This window comes from Hyla sarda, unplaced genomic scaffold, assembly GCF_029499605.1.
Source record: "Hyla sarda isolate aHylSar1 unplaced genomic scaffold, aHylSar1.hap1 scaffold_486, whole genome shotgun sequence".
In the NCBI taxonomy this organism is placed as follows: domain Eukaryota; kingdom Metazoa; phylum Chordata; class Amphibia; order Anura; family Hylidae; genus Hyla; species Hyla sarda.
Genome location: NW_026610498.1, coordinates 10,919 through 31,383, shown reverse-complemented (window position 1 = coordinate 31,383; position 20,465 = coordinate 10,919). Strand labels below are relative to the sequence as shown.

Here is a 20,465-nt window from a genome sequence, read left to right as displayed (position 1 = left end):
TTCATACTGTACTTATTTATTTATGGGTCCCCATAGCCAGAGTCCCTAGGACGTAGGGATCCCTATTAATCTAGTCTACCCCTAGTCGCCTTTATTCTAATATTCTTTATTTCTATTATGCATAGATAATATAAATAGTATAGTATAAATGTAAATAAATGGTTAATTACTCGTTTCTATGGTGTCGCAGGGCCTTCGGGTCATGTGATGCGTTCCAAGCCTCACTCTGGATGCGTTCCAGGCCTCACTTTGGTATCTCTAGCTTCCTTCTGGTTTTATAATGTATATAGATCCTGTGATGTAAGCAATCCCATCACACCATGTAAAGTGAATGGCAGACGTTCGGACCAATCAGATTCGCCACGCCCCCTGCCCATATAAGGGAGCGGCGGCCATCTTATCGCTCTCTTTCTCCTGGCTCTTGATGACAGAAGACCTATATCGCAGTAATCGCAGTGAGTTAGGCCTGAACCTTGTGGCAACGGCTGAATGATCTAAATTATAGAGTGTGTCATCCCCTAAGCACTCTGCAGTATCACCGGACCCAATATTTCCCCTAAATCCGGACGGATCTGCACATCACTCCCTAAATTCAGAGACTATAAGTTTAATGCAAGATCCGCAACTTCTGCCAGTCGCTAAGCAACCTAAGAACTGTTATATGAGACTGTTACTACGTATTGGATATTGTAAGCACTGCAGTAAAGTTATTCAAGTTCAAGTTAAATCTGCTTGTGGACCTTCAGTCATTTCATTGCACCTATCGCTTCTGGGAAGGGTGGCGATAGGCCAGAACATAGATTCAGCAAACCAGCCCTCACCCTGGCGTCACGAGTGACTGGGTTAATATTAACCCCTCATATACCAACATTATACCATCCCTACCATACACCCCCCAAGGGCTACCACAGGGATTTATATAGGGGCAGCCCTATGGTGGGGGGTGGGGCTTATTAAACATACTTTGTTCTTGTTTATTTCTAGTCAAGTCTCTTCTACAGAGGGTCTAAGGGAATATGTAACTCCATATGTGCTGCCCATGGATTGCAGGAAATTACCTGTATATATTATTACCTGCATATTTATTTCCTGTGTAAATATTACCTGTATATATATATATATATAAAAACACAAAGGGAGCCAGCACTGGATGACCACTGGGGATGTGCCCGTAATCCACCCGAACGCCAAAGACGGGTACACTTCACACTCTCTCCAAAGGAAACAGCAGCAATCGCTGGCGATTGCTGCTGTTTCCTTTGGAGAGAGTGTATATATATATTCCCTGTAGATATTACCTATAAATTACCAGAGTAAATTACCTGTATACTATATATATCACCTGTGTATTAAAATGGGAATGGTTGGTGATATTAACTTCCTGTTTGTGGCACATTAGTATATGTGAGGGGGGAAACTTTTCCAGATGGCTGGTGACCATGGCGGCCATTTTGAAGTCGACCATTTTGAATCCAACTTTAGTTTTTTCAATAGGAAGAGGGTCATGTGACACATCACACTTATTGGGAATTTCACATGAAATACAATGATGTGCTTGGTTTTACCGTAACTTTATTCTTTCATGAGTTATTTACAAGTTTCTGATCACTTATAAAATGTGTTCAATGTGCTGCCCATTGTGTTGGATTGTCATTGCAACCCTCTTCTCTATATACTGCTATATACTACTATGTACACCACAGGAGAAATGCTAGCACAGGCTTCCAGTATCCGTATACACTGCTATATATACCGCAGGAGAAATGCTAGCACAGGCTTCAGTATCAGTATACACTGCTATATACACTATATACACCGCAGGAGAAATGCTAGCACAGGCATCCAGTATCCATATACACTGCTATATACTACTATATACACCGCAGGAGAAATGCTAGCACAGGCTTCCAGTATCCGTATACACTGCTATATACACTATATACACTGCAGGAGAAATGCTAGCACAGGCTTCCAGTATCTGTATACACTGCTATATACTAATATATACACCGCAGGAGAAATGCTAGCACAGGCTTCCAGTATCCGTATACACTGCTATATACTACTATATACACTGCAGGAGAAATGCTAGCACAGGCTTCCAGTATCCATATACACTGCTATATACTACTATATACACCTCAGGAGAAATGCTAGCACAGGCTTCCAGTATCCGTATACACTGCTATATACTACTATATACACTGCAGGAGAAATGCTAGCACAGGCTTCCAGTATCCGTATACACTGCTATATACTACTATATACACCGCAGGAGATATGCTAGCACAGGCTTCCAGTATCCGTATACACTGCTATATACTACTATATACACCGTACGAGAAATGCTAGCACAGGCTTCCAGTATCCGTATACACTGCTATATACTACTATATACACCGCAGGAGAAATGCTAGCACAGGCTTCCAGTATACACTGCTATATACTACTATATACACCGCAGGAGAAATGCTAGCACAGGCTTCCAGTATACACTGCTATATACCACTATATACACCACAGGAGAAATGCTAGCACAGGCTTCCAGTATACACTGCTATATACCACTATATACACCACAGGAGAAATGCTAGCACAGGCTTCCAGTATACACTGCTATATACTACTATATACACCGCAGGAGAAATGCCAGCACAGGCTTCCAGTATACACTGCTATATACTACTATATACACCGCAGGAGAAATGCCAGCACAGGCTTCCAGTATCCATATACACTGCTATATACTACTATATACACCTCAGGAGAAATGCTGGCACAGGTTTCCAGTATCCATATACACTGCTATATACTACTATATACACCGCAGGAGAAATGCTAGCACAGGCTTCCAGTATCCGTATACACTGCTATATACTACTATATACACTGCAGGAGAAATGCTAGCACAGGCTTCCAGTATCCGTATACACTGCTATATACTACTATATACACCGCAGGAGATATGCTAGCACAGGCTTCCAGTATCCGTATACACTGCTATATACTACTATATACACCGTACGAGAAATGCTAGCACAGGCTTCCAGTATCCGTATACACTGCTATATACTTCTATATACACCGCAGGAGAAATGCTAGCACAGGCTTCCAGTATACACTGCTATATACTACTATATACACCGCAGGAGAAATGCTAGCACAGGCTTCCAGTATACACTGCTATATACCACTATATACACCACAGGAGAAATGCTAGCACAGGCTTCCAGTATACACTGCTATATACCACTATATACACCACAGGAGAAATGCTAGCACAGGCTTCCAGTATACACTGCTATATACTACTATATACACCGCAGGAGAAATGCTAGCACAGGCTTCCAGTATACACTGCTATATACTACTATATACACCGCAGGAGAAATGCCAGCACAGGCTTCCAGTATCTGTATACACTTCTATATACTACTATATACACCTCAGGAGAAATGCTAGCACAGGCTTCCAGTATACACTGCTATATACTACTATATACACCGCAGGAGAAATGCTAGCACAGGCTTCCAGTATACACTGCTATATACCACTATATACACCACAGGAGAAATGCTAGCACAGGCTTCCAGTATACACTGCTATATACCACTATATACACCACAGGAGAAATGCTAGCACAGGCTTCCAGTATACACTGCTATATACTACTATATACACCGCAGGAGAAATGCTAGCACAGGCTTCCAGTATCTGTATACACTGCTATATACTACTATATACACCGCAGGAGAAATGCTATCCACTTTCCAGGAAACTGTTCATCTCGGAATGTTCAGACCTGACACCCATAATGTGGTGGTCACCATCTTGCTGGAAAAACTCAGGGAACGTGTCAGGTCCGAGCATTCCTAGATGAACAGTTTCCTGGAAAGTGGATAGCATTTCTCCTGCGGTGTATATAGTGGTATATAGCAGTGTATACTGGAAGCCTGTGCTAGTATTTCTCCTGTGGTGTATATAGTAGTATATAGCAGTGTATACTGGAAGCCTGTGCTAGCATTTCTCCTGCGGTGTATATAGTGGTATATAGCAGTGTATACTGGAAGCCTGTGCTAGCATTTCTCCTCTGGTGTATATAGTGGTATATAGCAGTGTATACTGGAAGCCTGTGCTAGCATTTCTCCTGCGGTGTATATAGTAGTATATAGCAGTGTATGCTGGAAGCCTGTGCTAGCATTTCTACCGCGGTGTTTATAGTAGTATATAGCAGTGTATACGGATACTGGAAGCCTGTGCTAGCATTTCTCCTGTGGTGTATATAGCAGTGTATAGCAGTATATACTGAAAGCCTGTGCTAGCATTTCTCCTGCGGTGTATATAGCAGTATATAGCAGTGTATACGGATACTGGAAGCCTGTGCTAGCATTTCTCCTGTGGTGTATATAGTAGTATATAGCAGTATATAGAGAAGAGGGTTGCAATGACAATCCAACACAATGGGCAGCACATTGAACACATTTTATAAGTGATCAGAAACTTGTAAATAACCCATGAAAGAATAAAGTTACGGTAAAACCAAGCACATCATTGTATTTCATGTGAAATTCCCAATAAGTGTGATGTGTCACATGACCCTCTTCCTATTGAAAAAACAAAAGTTGGATTCAAAATGGCCGACTTCAAAATGGCCGCCATGGTCACCACCCATCTTGTAAAGTTCCCCCCTCACATATACTAATGTGCCACAATCAGGAAGTTATCACCGACCGTTCCCATGTTATTAAGGTGTATCCATAAACAACCTAAAAAGAAGTCCTATATACTGTGGTCTAAATAAAATTGGGGAAAACCCAAAACAACCACTAAAAAACCTATAAATACGCCACTACAGCGTATAGGGTAAACCCACCAAGAATAAAAATGTATAAAATAAATAAGAAAATATTAATCTAATAAATCAATAAACATCAAGTTAATAAATATAATTTTATTTTACAAAAAATACATATATCATACACAAGCGAAAAAGATTGATAATAATATATAGCTATATAACATACATAAAAATAATAATCAATAGCGCAATTTGATAATGTGTATAATTATTTAATAAAAAATGTATATATATATATATATATATATATATATATATATATATATATGTAAATAAATAAGCTTAAAAAATGCAAAAGATGGCAGGGACGGGAAATGGATGTAAAAAAGAAAGGAGTAGATGTGGGGGTCAATTGATCACCAATGGATCATAGAAACACGTGTTGCTATAAAATACGTGAGTACTCCTTGATAAAGCCGGTCACGGTGAAACGCGTTGGAGGTGATCGCAGGGACGTGGAACCTACCTTCTTTTTACATGTGGGGTCAAGTATTTACATTCTGACACCTTCACTTTTCGCACTTTATTTTGTTTTCTTGCACTGCTTTTTTGCATTTATTTTATACACTTATTTTTGTGTTGCACATTGCACTTTATGCATATTTATATTTCTAAGGTTAAATACACTTTTTTTGCTTTAAACAGATTGTCACATTGCACATATTTTATAGCAACACGTGTTTCTATGATCCATTGGTGATCAATTGACCCCCACATCTACTCCTTTCTTTTTTACATCCATTTCCCGTCCCTGCCATCTTTTGCATTTTTTAAGCTTATTTATTTACATATATATATATATATATATATATATATATATATATATATATATATACATTTTTTATTAAATAATTATACACATTATCAAATTGCGCTATTGATTATTATTTTTATGTATGTTATATATAGCTATATATTATTATCAATCTTTTTCGCTTGTGTATGATATATGTATTTTTTGTAAAATAAAATTATATTTATTAACTTGATGTTTATTGATTTATTAGATGAATATTTTCTTATTTATTTTATACATTTTTATTCTTGGTGGGTTTACCCTATACGCTGTAGTGGCGTATTTATAGGTTTTTTAAGGTGTACATAGAAATGGCCCACCCTGTATATTACCTGTATATATATTACTTGTATATATTACCTGTATATATCACCTGTATATCACCTGTATATTACCTGTGTATCACCTGTATATTACCTGTATATATATCACCTGTATATCACCTGTATATTACCTGTATATATCACCTGTATATCACATGTATATTACCTGTGTATCACCTGTATATTACCTGTATATATCACCTGTATATCATCTGTATATCACCTGTATATTAACTGTATATCACCTGTATATTACCTGTGTATCACCTGTATATATTACCTGTATATCACCTGTATATTATCTGTGTATCACCTGTATATTACCTGTGTATCACCTGTGTATCACCTGTATATTACCTGTATATATCACCTGTATATCACCTGTATATCACCTGTATATATTACCTGTATATCACCTGTATATATTACCTGTATATCACCTGTATATATCACCTGTATATCACCTGTATATTACCTGTGCATCACCTGTATATTACCTGTATATATATCACCTGTATATCACCTGTATATTACCTGTATATATATTACCTGTATATATATTACCTGTATATATTACCTGTATATCACCTGTATATATTACCTGTATATCACCTGTATATATCACATGTATATCACCTGTATATTACCTGTGCATCACCTGTATATTACCTGTATATATATCACCTGATTATCACCTGTATATTACCTGTATATATATTACCTGTATATATATTACCTGTATATATTACCTGTATATCACCTGTATATATTACCTGTATATCACCTGTATATATCACCTGTATATCACCTGTATATTACCTGTGCATCACCTGTATATTACCTGTATATCACCTGTATATATATTACCTGTATATATATTACCTGTATATATATTACCTGTATATATTACCTGTATATCACCTGTATATCACCTGTATATCACCTGTATATTACCTGTGTATCTGTGTTCCTCAAGGGATCAATTATCTCTGTCACAAATGTCAACATTAATCTAAAGTTTGCGGATCTAACGCTGGCGGAACCATCGATGACAAATACAACATCCAGACCGCACTCTGAGGAAGAGATAGGACACCGTCATTAGTCACTGACTATAATAGATGAGGACCAATAGGAGGTCCCAGTACTGGACATTACGAGTGTTACCTGGTGGAGGAGCAGATAACGATTTCTGTACATTCAGGCTTTGGTCCAGTTGGTAGCAGCGTCCATTCATGTAGACGTTCTGTCCGCAGGGTCTGTGTAGGGTCGGTCCACACACCTGGACACATACGAGGTAAAGGTTTTCTATGATCTTATATAAACACCGCCACCTCCTCTGTCACAGATATACACATCATATTGTAAGTACATGTCACAAACCTTATAGAGGTCTTCTACTGACCCATGGTGACCACTGGACATCATCACATGACACTGATTATACAGTCTACAGACACCGTACCGGAGGTGTCACCCCCCCCCCCCACTAAGATCGGACACAGAGGGTGACATTAGACTGGACCATCATCACATGACACTGATTATACAGTCTACAGACACCGTACCGGAGGTGTCACCCCCCCCCCCCACTAAGATCGGACACAGAGGGTGACATTAGACTGGACCATCATCACATGACACTGATTATACAGTCTACAGACACCGTACCGGAGGTGTCACCCCCCCCCCCCCACTAAGATGGGACACAGAGGGGACATTAGACTGGACATCATCACATGACACTGATTATACAGTCTACAGACACCATACAGGAGGTGTCACCCCCCCCCCTAAGATGGGACACAGAGGGGACATTAGACTGGACATCATCACATGACACTGATTATACAGTCTACAGACACCATACAGGAGGTGTCACCCCCCCCCTAAGATGGGACACAGAGGGGACATTAGACTGGACATGATTATACAGTCTACAGACACCATACCGGAGGTGTCAACGTACCAGTATCTGACCAGGATCCTCCCGAGCCACCAATGAGAGTCCAAGAGAAATATCGATCTCATCTTCAGATCCTGCAATTCAATCACATGGAGGACACTGAGCGACACCTGTGACATCATACCGCACCATACTGGAGCGCCAAATGGCTTTAATGTGAGAGAAAATCTACAAAATGTCTTTATATATCATCACAATCCTGAGAGATGTTTATTGTTCTACCTAACCTCATGTATGGACCAAGAATGTCTTCTCCACCGTCTCCTGCCCATCTCCTGCCCGTCCATCTGAAGCTGTAAATATATTGTCTCCTCCTGGTTCATGGTCTCCTCCTGGTCCATTGTTTCCTCCTGGTTCATTGTCTCCTCCTGATTAATTGTCTCCTCCTGGTTCATTGTCTTCTCCTGGTTAATTGTCTCCTCCTGGTTCATTGTCTCCTCCTGGTTCATTGTTTCCTCCTGGTCCATTGTCTCCTCCTGGTTCATGGTCTCCTCCTGGTTCATTGTCTCCTCTTGGTTCATTGTTTCCTCCTGGTCCATTGTCTCCTACTGGTTCATTGTTTCCTCCTGGTCCATTGTCTCCTCCTGGTTCATTGTCTCCTCCTGGTTCATTGTCTCCTCTTGGTTCATTGTCTCCTCTTGGTTCATTGTCTCCTCCTGGTTCATGGTCTCCTCCTGGTTCATGGTCTCCTCCTGGTTCATTGTCTCCTCTTGGTTCATTGTCTCCTCCTGGTTCATGGTCTCCTCCTGGTTCATTGTCTCCTCTTGGTTCATTGTCTCCTCCTGGTCCATTGTTTCCTCCTGGTTCATTGTCTCCTCCTGGTTCATTGTCTCCTCCTGGTTCATTGTCTTCTCCTGATTCATTGCCTCCTCCTGATTCATTGTCTCCTCCTGATTCATTGTCTCCTCCTGATTCATTGTCTCCTCCTGATTCATTGTCTCCTCCTGATTCATTGTCTTCTCCTGGTTCATTGTCTCCTCCTGGTCCATTGTTTCCTCCTGGTTCATTGTCTCCTCCTGATTAATTGTCTCCTCCTGGTTCATTGTCTTCTCCTGGTTCATTGTCTCCTCCTGGTTCATTGTCTCCTCCTGGTTCATTGTTTCCTCCTGGTCCATTGTCTCCTCCTGGTTCATTGTTTCCTCCTGGTCCATTGTCTCCTCCTGGTTCATTGTCTCCTCCTGGTTCATTGTCTCCTCTTGGTTCATTGTCTCCTCTTGGTTCATTGTCTCCTCCTGGTTCATTGTCTCCTCCTGGTTCATGGTCTCCTCCTGGTTCATTGTCTCCTCTTGGTTCATTGTCTCCTCCTGGTTCATTGTCTCCTCCTGGTTCATTGTTTCCTCCTGGTCCATTGTCTCCTCCTGGTTCATGGTCTCCTCCTGGTTCATTGTCTCCTCTTGGTTCATTGTTTCCTCCTGGTCCATTGTCTCCTCCTGGTTCATTGTTTCCTCCTGGTCCATTGTCTCCTCCTGGTTCATTGTCTCCTCCTGGTTCATTGTCTCCTCTTGGTTCATTGTCTCCTCTTGGTTCATTGTCTCCTCCTGGTTCATGGTCTCCTCCTGGTTCATGGTCTCCTCCTGGTTCATTGTCTCCTCTTGGTTCATTGTCTCCTCCTGGTTCATGGTCTCCTCCTGGTTCATTGTCTCCTCTTGGTTCATTGTCTCCTCCTGGTCCATTGTCTCCTCCTGGTTCATTGTTTCCTCCTGGTCCATTGTCTCCTCCTGGTTCATTGTCTCCTCCTGGTTCATTGTCTCCTCTTGGTTCATTGTCTCCTCTTGGTTCATTGTCTCCTCCTGGTTCATGGTCTCCTCCTGGTTCATGGTCTCCTCCTGGTTCATTGTCTCCTCTTGGTTCATTGTCTCCTCCTGGTTCATGGTCTCCTCCTGGTTCATTGTCTCCTCTTGGTTCATTGTCTCCCCCTGGTCCATTGTTTCCTCCTGGTTCATTGTCTCCTCCTGGTTCATTGTCTCCTCCTGGTTCATTGTCTTCTCCTGATTCATTGCCTCCTCCTGATTCATTGTCTCCTCCTGATTCATTGTCTCCTCCTGATTCATTGTCTTCTCCTGGTTCATTGTCTCCTCCTGGTTCATTGTCTCCTCCTGGTTCATTGTTTCCTCCTGGTCCATTGTCTCCTCCTGGTTCATTGTCTCCTCCTGGTTCATTGTCTCCTCTTGGTTCATTGTCTCCTCCTGGTTCATGGTCTCCTCCTGGTCCATTGTCTCCTCTTGGTTCATTGTCTCCTCCTGGTCCATTGTCTCCTCTTGGTTCATTGTCTCCTCCTGGTTCATTGTCTCCTCCTGGTCCATTGTCTCCTCCTGGTCCATTGTTTCCTCCTGGTCCATTGTCTCCTTCTGGTCCATTGTCTCCTCCTGGTCCATTGACTCCTCCTGGTCCATTGTCTCCTCCTGGTCCATTGTCTCCTCCTGGTCCATTGTCTCCTCCTGGTCCATTGTCTTCTGTTGGTTCATTGTCTTCTGTTGGTTCATTGACTTCTGTTGGTTCATTGTCTTCTGCTGGTTTATTGTCTTCTGTTGGTTCATTGTCTTCTGCTGGTTTATTGTCTCCTTCTGGTCCATTGTCTCCTCCTGGTTCATTGTCTTCTGCTGGTTTATTGTCTCCTCCTGGTTCATTGTCTTCTGCTGGTTCATTGTCTTCTGTTGGTTTATTGTCTTCTGTTGGTTCATTGTCTTCTGTTGGTTTATTGTCTTCTGCTGGTTCATTGTCTTCTGCATCTACTAGCAGCTATGGAGACCCTCTGGTTGTGTCACTCATTACCATGATCCTACAGTTCGGTGGAGCCCAGAGTCTTGTTCTTCGTCACTATGAAGCTTTAGATGATAGATGCAGTGAAGACCCTGGATGGATGATCTGTGAGGAGAAACATCTGCCCACTGTTAGTTATTCTTACCAGTGATGGGGATCGGAGAGCAGCTTGTGGTCCTCGGATCGCAGCCATATATTTGACCGGTTTTGTTTGCTGCCACTTGATAGCGGGGGGCACTGACGATCAGCCTGTCAAGAGACATTGAGCCATATGTTACTATTACTATATCCCACCTTACATATTACAGGAGAAGAATCATTAAAGGAGATGGACAGAGCTGCATTCATAATTCTGCTGCTTCTGGTGGCCCCAGCCCCTTCCTACCTGTACATGATAACTAATAGTAACACACACAGAGGTGCACACAGTGTTTCCTATATCCGATGATTGTACAGGGCCGGATGTAAAGATTTCCCAGAAAGCAATTTCAATTCTCTTAAATTATTTATTGTTACAGATGAATAAACATGTCATCTATAGGAAGGGTTTATAGGAAGGGTCTGTGGACCCATCGGGTCTTCACCTGTCTGTTGATTTCTAGTACCCTATGTACCTTGAGTTTATGGGAGCCATAGATGTTGTGGTGATGGCGTTGTCTGAACAGGTGTCACTAATGGTGTGGTCTGGACAGGTGTTGTTGATATTGTGGTGATGGTGTGGTAAATGGTGTGGTAAATGGTGATAGTGTGGTGATGGTGATAGTGTGGTGATTGTGATAGTGTGGTAAATGGTGATACTGTGGTGATGGTGATAGTGTGGTGATTGTGATAGTGTGGTAAATGGTGATAGTGTGGCGATGGTGATAGAGTGGCTATGGTGATAGTGTGGTGATAGTGTGGTGATGGTGATAGTGTGGTGATGGTGATAGTGTGGTAAATGGTGATAGTGTGGCGATGGTGATAGAGTGGCGATGGTGATATTGTGGCTATGGTGATAGTGTGGGGATGGTGATAGTGTGGTGATGGTGATAGTGTGGTAAATGGTGATAGTGTGGCGATGGTGATAGTGTGGTGATAGTGTGGTGATGGTGATAGTGTGGCGATGGTGATAGTGTGGCGATGGTGATAGAGTGGCGATGGTGATATTGTGGCTATGGTGATAGTGTGGGGATGGTGATAGTGTGGTGATGGTGATAGTGTGGTAAATGGTGATAGTGTGGCGATGGTGATAGTGTGGTGATAGTGTGGTGATAGTGTGGTGATGGTGATAGTGTGGCGATGGTGATAGTGTGGCGATGGTGATAGAGTGGCGATGGTGATATTGTGGCTATGGTGATAGTGTGGGGATGGTGATAGTGTGGTGATGGTGATAGTGTGGTAAATGGTGATAGTGTGGTGATGGTGATATTGTGGTGATAGTGTGGCGATGGTGATAATTTGGTGATGGTGATAGTGTGGTAAATGGTGATAGTGTGGTGATGGTGATAGTGTGGTGATGGTGATAGTGTGGTAAATGGTGATAGTGTGGCGATGGTGATAGAGTGGCGATGGTGATATTGTGGCTATGGTGATAGTGTGGTGATAATGTGGTGATGGTGATAGTGTGGTGATGGTGATAGAGTGGTGATGGTGATAGAGTGGTGATGGTGATAGAGTGGTGATGGTGAGGTGATGGTGTGATGATGGTGTGGTTATGATGAAGTGATGGTGAGGTGATGGTGTGGTGTGGGGATGGTGATAGTGATGGTGTGGTGATGGTGTCGTAAATGGTGTGGTGATTGCGATAGTGTGGTGATTGTGATAGTGTGGTGATGGTGATAGTGTGGTGATGGTGATAGTGTGGTGATGGTGTGATAATGGTGAGGTGATGATGGTGTACTGATGGTGTGGTGCTGGTGTGGTGATTGTGATAGTGTGGTGATGGTGATAGTGTGGTGATAGTGTGGCGATGGTGATATTGTGGCTATGGTGATATTGTGGCTATGGTGATAGTGTGGTGATAGTGTGGTGATGGTAATAGTGTGGTGATGGTGAGGTGATGGTGTGGTTATGATGAAGTGATGGTGAGGTGATGGTGTGGTGTGTGGATGGTGATAGTGATGGTGTTGCGATGGTGAGGTAAATGGTGTGGTGATTGTGATAGTGTGGTGATGGTGGAAGTGATGGTGTGGTGATGGTGTGGTGATGGTGTGGTAGATGGAGTGGTGAGGTGATGGTGTGGTGATGTGATAGTGTGGTGATGGTGTAATGATGGTGAGGTGATGATGGTGTAGTGATGGTGTGGTGATTGTGATAGTGTGGTGATGGTGATAGTGTGGTGATAGTGTGGCGATGGTGATATTGTGGCTATGGTGATAGTGTGGTGATAGTGTGGTGATGGTGATAGTGTGGTGATGGTGTGGTTATGATGAAGTGATGGTGAGGTGATGGTGTGGTGTGGGGATGGTTATAGTGATGGTGTTGTGATGGTGTGGTAAATGGTGGGGTGATTGTGATAGTGTGGTGATGGTGATAGTGTGGTGATAGTGTGGTGATGGTGTGGTGATGGTGTGGTAGATGGAGTGGTGAGGTGATGGTGTGGTGATGTGATAGTGTGGTGATGGTGATAGTGTGGTGATGGTGGGATGATGGTGAGGTGATGATGGTGTAGTGATGGTGTGGTGCTGGTGTGGTGATTGTGATAGTGTGGTGATGGTGATAGTGTGGTGATAGTGTGGTGATAGTGTGGTAGATGGTGTGGTGAGGGTGTGGTGATGGTGATAGTGTGGTGATGGTGTGATGATGGTGAGGTGATGATGGTGTAGTGATGGTGTGGTGCTGGTGTGGTGATTGTGATAGTGTGGTGATAGTGTGGTGATGGTGGAAGTGATGGTGAGGTGATGGTGTGGTGATGGTGTGGTAGATGGTGTGGTGAGGGTGTGGTGATGGTGATAGTGTGGTGATGGTGATAGTGTGGTGATGGTGATAGTGTGGGGATAGTGTGATGATGGTGGAAGTGATGGTGAGGTGATGGTGTGGTGATGGTGTGGTAGATGGTGTGGTGAGGGTGTGGTGATGGTGATAGTGTGGTGATTGTGATAGTGTGGTGATGGTGATAGTGTGGTGATGGTGATAGTGTGGTGATGGTGATAGTGTGGGGATAGTGTGATGATGGTGGAAGTGATGGTGAGGTGATGGTGTGGTGATGGTGTGGTAGATGGTGTGGTGAGGGTGTGGTGATGGTGATAGTGTGGTGATGGTGATAGTGTGGTGATGGTGATAGTGTGGTGATGGTGTGATGATGGTGAGGTGATGATGGTGTAGTGATGGTGTGGTGCTGGTGTGGGGATTGTGATAGTGTGGTGATGGTGATAGTGTGGTGATAGTGTGATGATGGTGGAAGTGATGGTGAGGTGATGGTGTGGTGAGGGTGTGGTGATGGTGATAGTGTGGTGATGGTGATTGTGTGGTGATGGTGATAGTGTGGTGATGGTGATGGTGTGATGATGATGGTGTAGTGATGGTGGGGTGCTGGTGTGGTGATTGTGATAGTGTGGTGATGGTGTGATGATGGTGTGATGATGGTGAGGTGATGATGGTGTAGTGATGGTGTGGTGCTGGTGTGGGGATTGTGATAGTGTGGTGATGGTGATAGTGTGGTGATAGTGTGGTGATGGTGGAAGTGATGGTGAGGTAGATGGTGTGGTGATGGTGATTGATTGTGTGGTGATGGTGATGGTGATAGTGTGGTGATGGTGATTGTGTGGTGATGGTGATAGTGTGGTGATGGTGAGGTGATGGTGTGGTGATGGTGTGGTAGATGGTGTGGTGATGGTGATAGTGTGGTGATGGTGATTGTGTGGTGATGGTGATAGTGTGGTGATGGTGATAGTGTGGTGATAGTGTGGTGATGGTGATAGTGTGGTGATAGTGTGGTGATGGTGGAAGTGATGGTGAGGTGATGGTGTGGTGATGGTGTGGTAGATGGTGTGATGATGGTGATAGTGTGGTGATGGTGATTGTGTGGTGATGGTGATGGTGATAGTGTAGTGATGGTGATTGTGTGGTGATGGTGATAGTGTGGTGATGGTGAGGTGATGGTGTGATGATAGTGTGGTGATGGTGTGGTAGATGGTGTGGTGATGGTGATAGTGTGGTGATGGTGGAAGTGATGGTGAGGTGATGGTGTGGTGATGGTGTGGTAGATGGTGTGGTGATGGTGTGGTAGATGGTGTGGTGATGGTGTGGTAGATGGTGTGGTGATGGTGATAGTGTGGTGATGGTGATTGTGTGGTGATGGTGATAGTGTGGTGATGGTTAGGTGATGGTGTGATGATGGTGATAGTGTGGTGATGGTGATGGTGATAGTGTGGTGATGGTGATGGTGTGATGATGGTGAGGTGATGGTGAGGTGATGGTGTGGTGATGGTGTGGTAGATGGTGTGGTGATGGTGTGGTAGATGGTGTGGTGATGGTGATAGTGTGGTGATGGTGATTGTGTGGTGATGGTGATAGTGTGGTGATGGTGAGGTGATGGTGTGATGATGGTGATAGTGTGGTGATGGTGATGGTGATAGTGTGGTGATGGTGATGGTGTGATGATGGTGAGGTGATGGTGAGGTGATGGTGTGGTGATGGTGTGGTAGATGGTGTGGTGATGGTGTGGTAGATGGTGTGGTGATGGTGATAGTGTGGTGATGGTGATTGTGTGGTGATGGTGATAGTGTGGTGATGGTGAGGTGATGGTGTGATGATGGTGATAGTGTGGTGATGGTGATGGTGATAGTGTGGTGATGGTGATGGTGTGATGATGGTGAGGTGATGGTGTGATGATGGTGAGGTGATGATGATGTAGTGATGGTGTGGTCATGGTGTAGTCTGGACAGGTGACTTAAGTAGTGATTGATGGACGGTTATAGGAGAGAGGTCATCATGAGAAAACTAGACAAAAAAAAATTTCTAGGAAAAAACTAATACTTGGGGAAGAGAAGACATCAGAATAGGTGGTTAAAGGAAATAAGTTTGAGCGGTGACCACAGATGTGGTAATTGTCCAATATGAAGTTCTGCACACGGCCGAGTCATCGGTCATATGTAGTAATGAACCTTGTGAAACAATGGATGACTTATCAGAATCATTTTGTGGTCTGGGCCATATTGTGTCCATGTGTTATAAGGAGGTGGAGACCTTCAGAGTCTGACCATATGTGGTATGCAGCGTAGAGATAGCCCTCAATATAGTGCAGACATGGCGGACAACAGACATGGCGGACAACAGACATGGCGGACAACAGACATGGCGGACAACAGACATGGCGGACAACAGACATGGCGGACAACAGACATGGCGGACAACAGACATGGCGGACAACAGACATGGCGGACAACAGACATGGCGGACAACAGACATGGCGGACAACAGACATGGCGGACAACAGACATGGCGGACAACAGACATGGCGGACAACAGACATGGCGGACAACAGACATGGCGGACAACAGACATGGCGGACAACAGACATACCGGACAACAGACATGGCGGACAACAGACATGGCAGACAACAGACATGGCGGACAACAGACATGGCAGACAACAGACATACCGGACAACAGACATACCGGACAACATACATACCGGACAACAGACATTGTGGACAATGGACAATGAACATACCAGACAACGGACATACCGGATAGTGCCCACTATTAACCCTTCCTATTGTTAGGTGACAGATGGACCTCTGATGGTATGGGATGAATAAGACGGGTAACGTAGCATGGAGGCCGATGTAGTTTGGCAGTATACTCTAGTGTATTGTAGGTTCTCTGGTCGCCCACCATGGACAGAACTTTCTCCATCTCACTGACCTCTGCTCCACAGCTGTGAAGGTTTAGAGGGAACATTCATCTCCTCAATCATTTTTGGAGGCGGCAGATGATTCTCTCACCTTTGTCCAAGCTGTGCGACCTGATGTCCGAAACTGCGGTCACTATCCCGGAAGATAATTGGCTGCTTCGTGTCCAGAAAAGAGGCGCTGGCCAAGGACAGGACTGTGACAAGAAGTAAGGGGTTAATAAAGAACATGCACCACAAATATAGACAATAGGCCGCAGATCCACATGTTATACATTATACAGCTTCTAGGGAAAAGGTCCAACATGGAGGTGGTCAGGAGACATTCTTGTCATGACCGGGGGTAGACTACTTGCCCATCCGCCCTAAATGATGGATTGACAACTTGGAGCTGGTCCCTCCCTGCGCTAAAGTGCAATGGGCGTAAAGGTACACAAATAATACTATACATAGTCGGGATCAGAAACGTAACCGGAATACTTAAAGGGGTACTCCCGTGGAAAACTTTTTTTTTAAATCAACTGGTGCCAGAAAGTTAAACAGATTTGTAAATTTCTTCTATTAAAAAATCCTTCCAGTTCTTATTAGCAGCTGTATACTACAGAGGAAATACTTTTATTTGGGGATTTCTCTTCTGTCACGGTCACAGTGCTCTCTGCTGATCTCTGCTGTAAATTTTAGGAACTGTCCAGAGCAGCATATGTTTGCTATGGGGATTTTCTTCTGTTCTGGACAGTTCCTAAAATCCACAGCAGAGGTCAGCAGAGAGCACTGTGGTCGTGACAGAAGAGAAATCCAAAAAGAAAAGCTTTTCCTCTGTAGTATACAGCTGCTAATAAGTACAGGAAGGATTAAGATTTTTTAATAGAAGAAATTTACGAATCTGTTTAACTTTCTGGCACCAGTTCATTTAAAAAAAAAAAAAAAAGTTTTCCACGGGAGTACCCCTTTAAACCAGAACAGATATAAATATGCAAACAAGCCATGATATCGCGTACTAACATATAGTACAGAAATCGGAATAAAAATAAATGGCAAATATGAATAAATGAACAAGACTAGTTATGGAAGGAGTATACAGCAGAAACCCGGAGATGCAGGGGATGAACAGATGAACTAAATGTAAAACACTAAACAGGTCAGGAAACATAGAACACTGTTCACACTGAACATTGAACAAAGAACCAACAGAATCCCCACTCCAAACATAGAGGGACATCAATACTAAGCCAAATAGACTCCTAGCCAGCGGGCACACTCCACCGTGTGATCAGGATACTGGCCTAGAAGGAAACAGAAATATAATACACGGAACACTAGACTGAGAACGGATCATGATAACAAACAGGAATATTACAAAATCAAACTCCATAACATGGAGGAATATACGGGTCCGGACTCTAAACAGGAATACTAAATACAGAGCACGGGTACAAGCAAGACTCACAGTGTGAACACAGACTAAGATATGATGAGGTACTTAAAAGCCAACAGATGTACATAAAACCAAGCAGACTAATATAAATATCATAAACAGGAATAAACCATGGTAAAAATTCAGACAAACAGACATAGAAAGGTGCTTAATAACCCGCACAGAGTTTAGCAGAGCTTGGGTTTACATAGCCCCACCCGAGTTCCCATTGGCTAATGGCATTAATTATTCCCTTGTCAGGGAGAATAGCACAGAAAATGTTCATACATAAAAACAAGGTCTGAACAGGGCATTAAATGGAAAAATGCAAAAACACAAAAACAGACATTACAATTCTGATGATCTTGTATAAGCCCACCAGCCACTCAATGTCCACCTCATCCATGCGAATCCCTAACCTAAGACAACAAGCACTGGCACCCATAGGGGGGCTACTAAGAAGTTCAGCAGCACCACCACTACCAGACTAAGCCCCCAGCTCTGGACCACGCTATCTCAAAGACAACAATGGCCGACACACAGCACCACAACCAAGCTCACCCTCCCATGAGCCCCAGCCAGAGGAGACGGAGTATTAACCCTTATGAGGTCTTTTTCTCATTATAAACACCTTGGTCAGATGGGTGGAGGCCGAAATCAAAGCCAAACAGAAAATAAATGCTACAGACTACGATGAACGTGCCACAAATCTAGAAAAGAGACCTGACGCACGTCCACATTAAATATTAATATCCCCCCTTTTACTATTTCCTAAATAAAAGAAATGTTAGACCAATATAATTGTCCAAACTATTAAATGATCACATCTGATCCAGTGTGGTCAGCGGTCTAAACGCAAAAAACATTCCAAGCCCCAAAATTGCTGATTTGTGGTCACATCTCATCCCAGAAAAAACGTGAACAAAAGGTCAAAACAGCATAAAAAAAAAATATTGATAAAAACTTTATCTCACGGAGCCTGGGGCGACATCTTTATGTAGATCTCTTCATGTGGCGGAGAGGTGCCCCCCGGGGTGTGAGTATACATCATGATCGGAGAGGAACCCACAAGCACAACAGTATGATTTTCTATCACATCAGTGAGTGTGATCGATCTGCAGACAGTAACATGGTCCTTCAGTGTCACATGACTCCTCAATCTCCTCCGCAGCCTCCACCGAACAATATCATCAATCCAGCAAGATGTCACCTGCCCCATGGATATAATATAAAATAATACTTATCTATCACTCACCCAGATCGAGGAGGAACCAGCGCAGCCGAGACATCATCTTCAGGGACCAGCACAGCTGAGCCAACACCTTCAGGGACAAGCACAGCAGAGCCAACACCTTCAGGGATCAGCACAGGTGAGCCAACACCTTCAGGGACCAGCACAGCCGTGCCAACACCTTCAGGGACCAGCACAGCCGTGCCAACACCTTCAGGGACCAGCACAGCAGAGCCAACACCTTCAGGGACCAACACAGCTGAGCCAACACCTTCAGGGACCAACACAGCTGAGCCAACACCTTCAGGGACCAACACAGCTGAGCCAACACCTTCAGGGAGCAGCACAGAAGAGCTAACACCTTCAGGGACCAACACAGGCGAGCCAACACCTACAGGGACCAACACAGCAGAGCCAACACCTTCAGGGACCAACACAGGCGAGCCAACACCTACAGGGACCAGCAAAGCAGAGCCAACACCTTCGGGGACCAGCACAGCCGTGCCAACACCTAGGAATAGAGGCAACTGACGATGTCCTCATAGATGACCCACAACCCTCACAGACTGAAGCACAGGATGGCCGGACACTTCCTTCCAGTCGAAGCCAAGAAAAGTAAAAGCAGAAGTAGAAACGCAATAAAACAAATAAAGTAACATCACGAAGGAAACAGGATCTACCTACGTAGGAGAGGAGAATATTACACCATGGAGGCCAGAAGTCATCACTGAGCTCAATCCCAGGGAGGACGGAGAAACAAAAACCACCAAAACTGTGACAAACTCTGCGCGGTGATGAAGTAAGAACAGGAGGTCAGAGGTCAGGATGGGGCCAGAAGAAGAAATCATCAGAAGATCCTGGAGAAGGAGAAGTTGGGTCAGCGCCGGAGATATTGAGCCATTAACACATTTGTCAAAAAAAGTTTTGAAAAAGATCTAAATACACTAAAGCAGCAAAACCACATTTTGGGTGAAACCAAAATTTGTGTCCAGTTCCAGAGCTCAGTGCTGAGTATTAACTGAGCAGGAGGCGTAAATCGTATATGGCTCACTGCTCAGTAGTTTCCATTGCACCCTAGAATATTACACTATAAAGAGATCTACTTACTGTGTGCGTGGGAGAGGTATATAGAGATGTATATGAGACCTGCAGTATATAGAGATGTATATTAGACCTACAGTATATAGAGATGTATATGAGACCTGCAGTATATAGAGATGTATATGAGACCTATAGTATATAGAGATGTATATGAGACCTATAGTATATAGAGATGTATATGAG

At 43.6% G+C, this 20,465-nt stretch overlaps 1 protein-coding gene across 2 annotated transcripts in view; it reads right to left on the bottom strand.

Moving 5' to 3' along the window:
- LOC130336630 (integrin alpha-M-like) overlaps positions 1-19,770 on the bottom strand; it is a 133,003-nt gene extending 113,233 nt beyond the window's left edge. For both annotated transcript variants that reach the window (XM_056553925.1, XM_056553926.1), the window contains exons 1-6: positions 19,206-19,770; positions 16,631-16,733; positions 10,849-10,952; positions 7,947-8,017; positions 7,145-7,259; positions 6,932-7,053 (exon numbers count right to left, since the gene is read on the bottom strand). In XM_056553925.1, the coding sequence (XP_056409900.1) occupies positions 6,932-7,053; positions 7,145-7,259; positions 7,947-8,017; positions 10,849-10,952; positions 16,631-16,733; positions 19,206-19,242 (552 nt within the window). In that variant the 5' untranslated portion in view covers positions 19,243-19,770. The remainder of the gene's footprint in view (positions 1-6,931; positions 7,054-7,144; positions 7,260-7,946; positions 8,018-10,848; positions 10,953-16,630; positions 16,734-19,205) is intronic.
- Between the last annotated feature and the right edge of the window lie 695 nt (positions 19,771-20,465).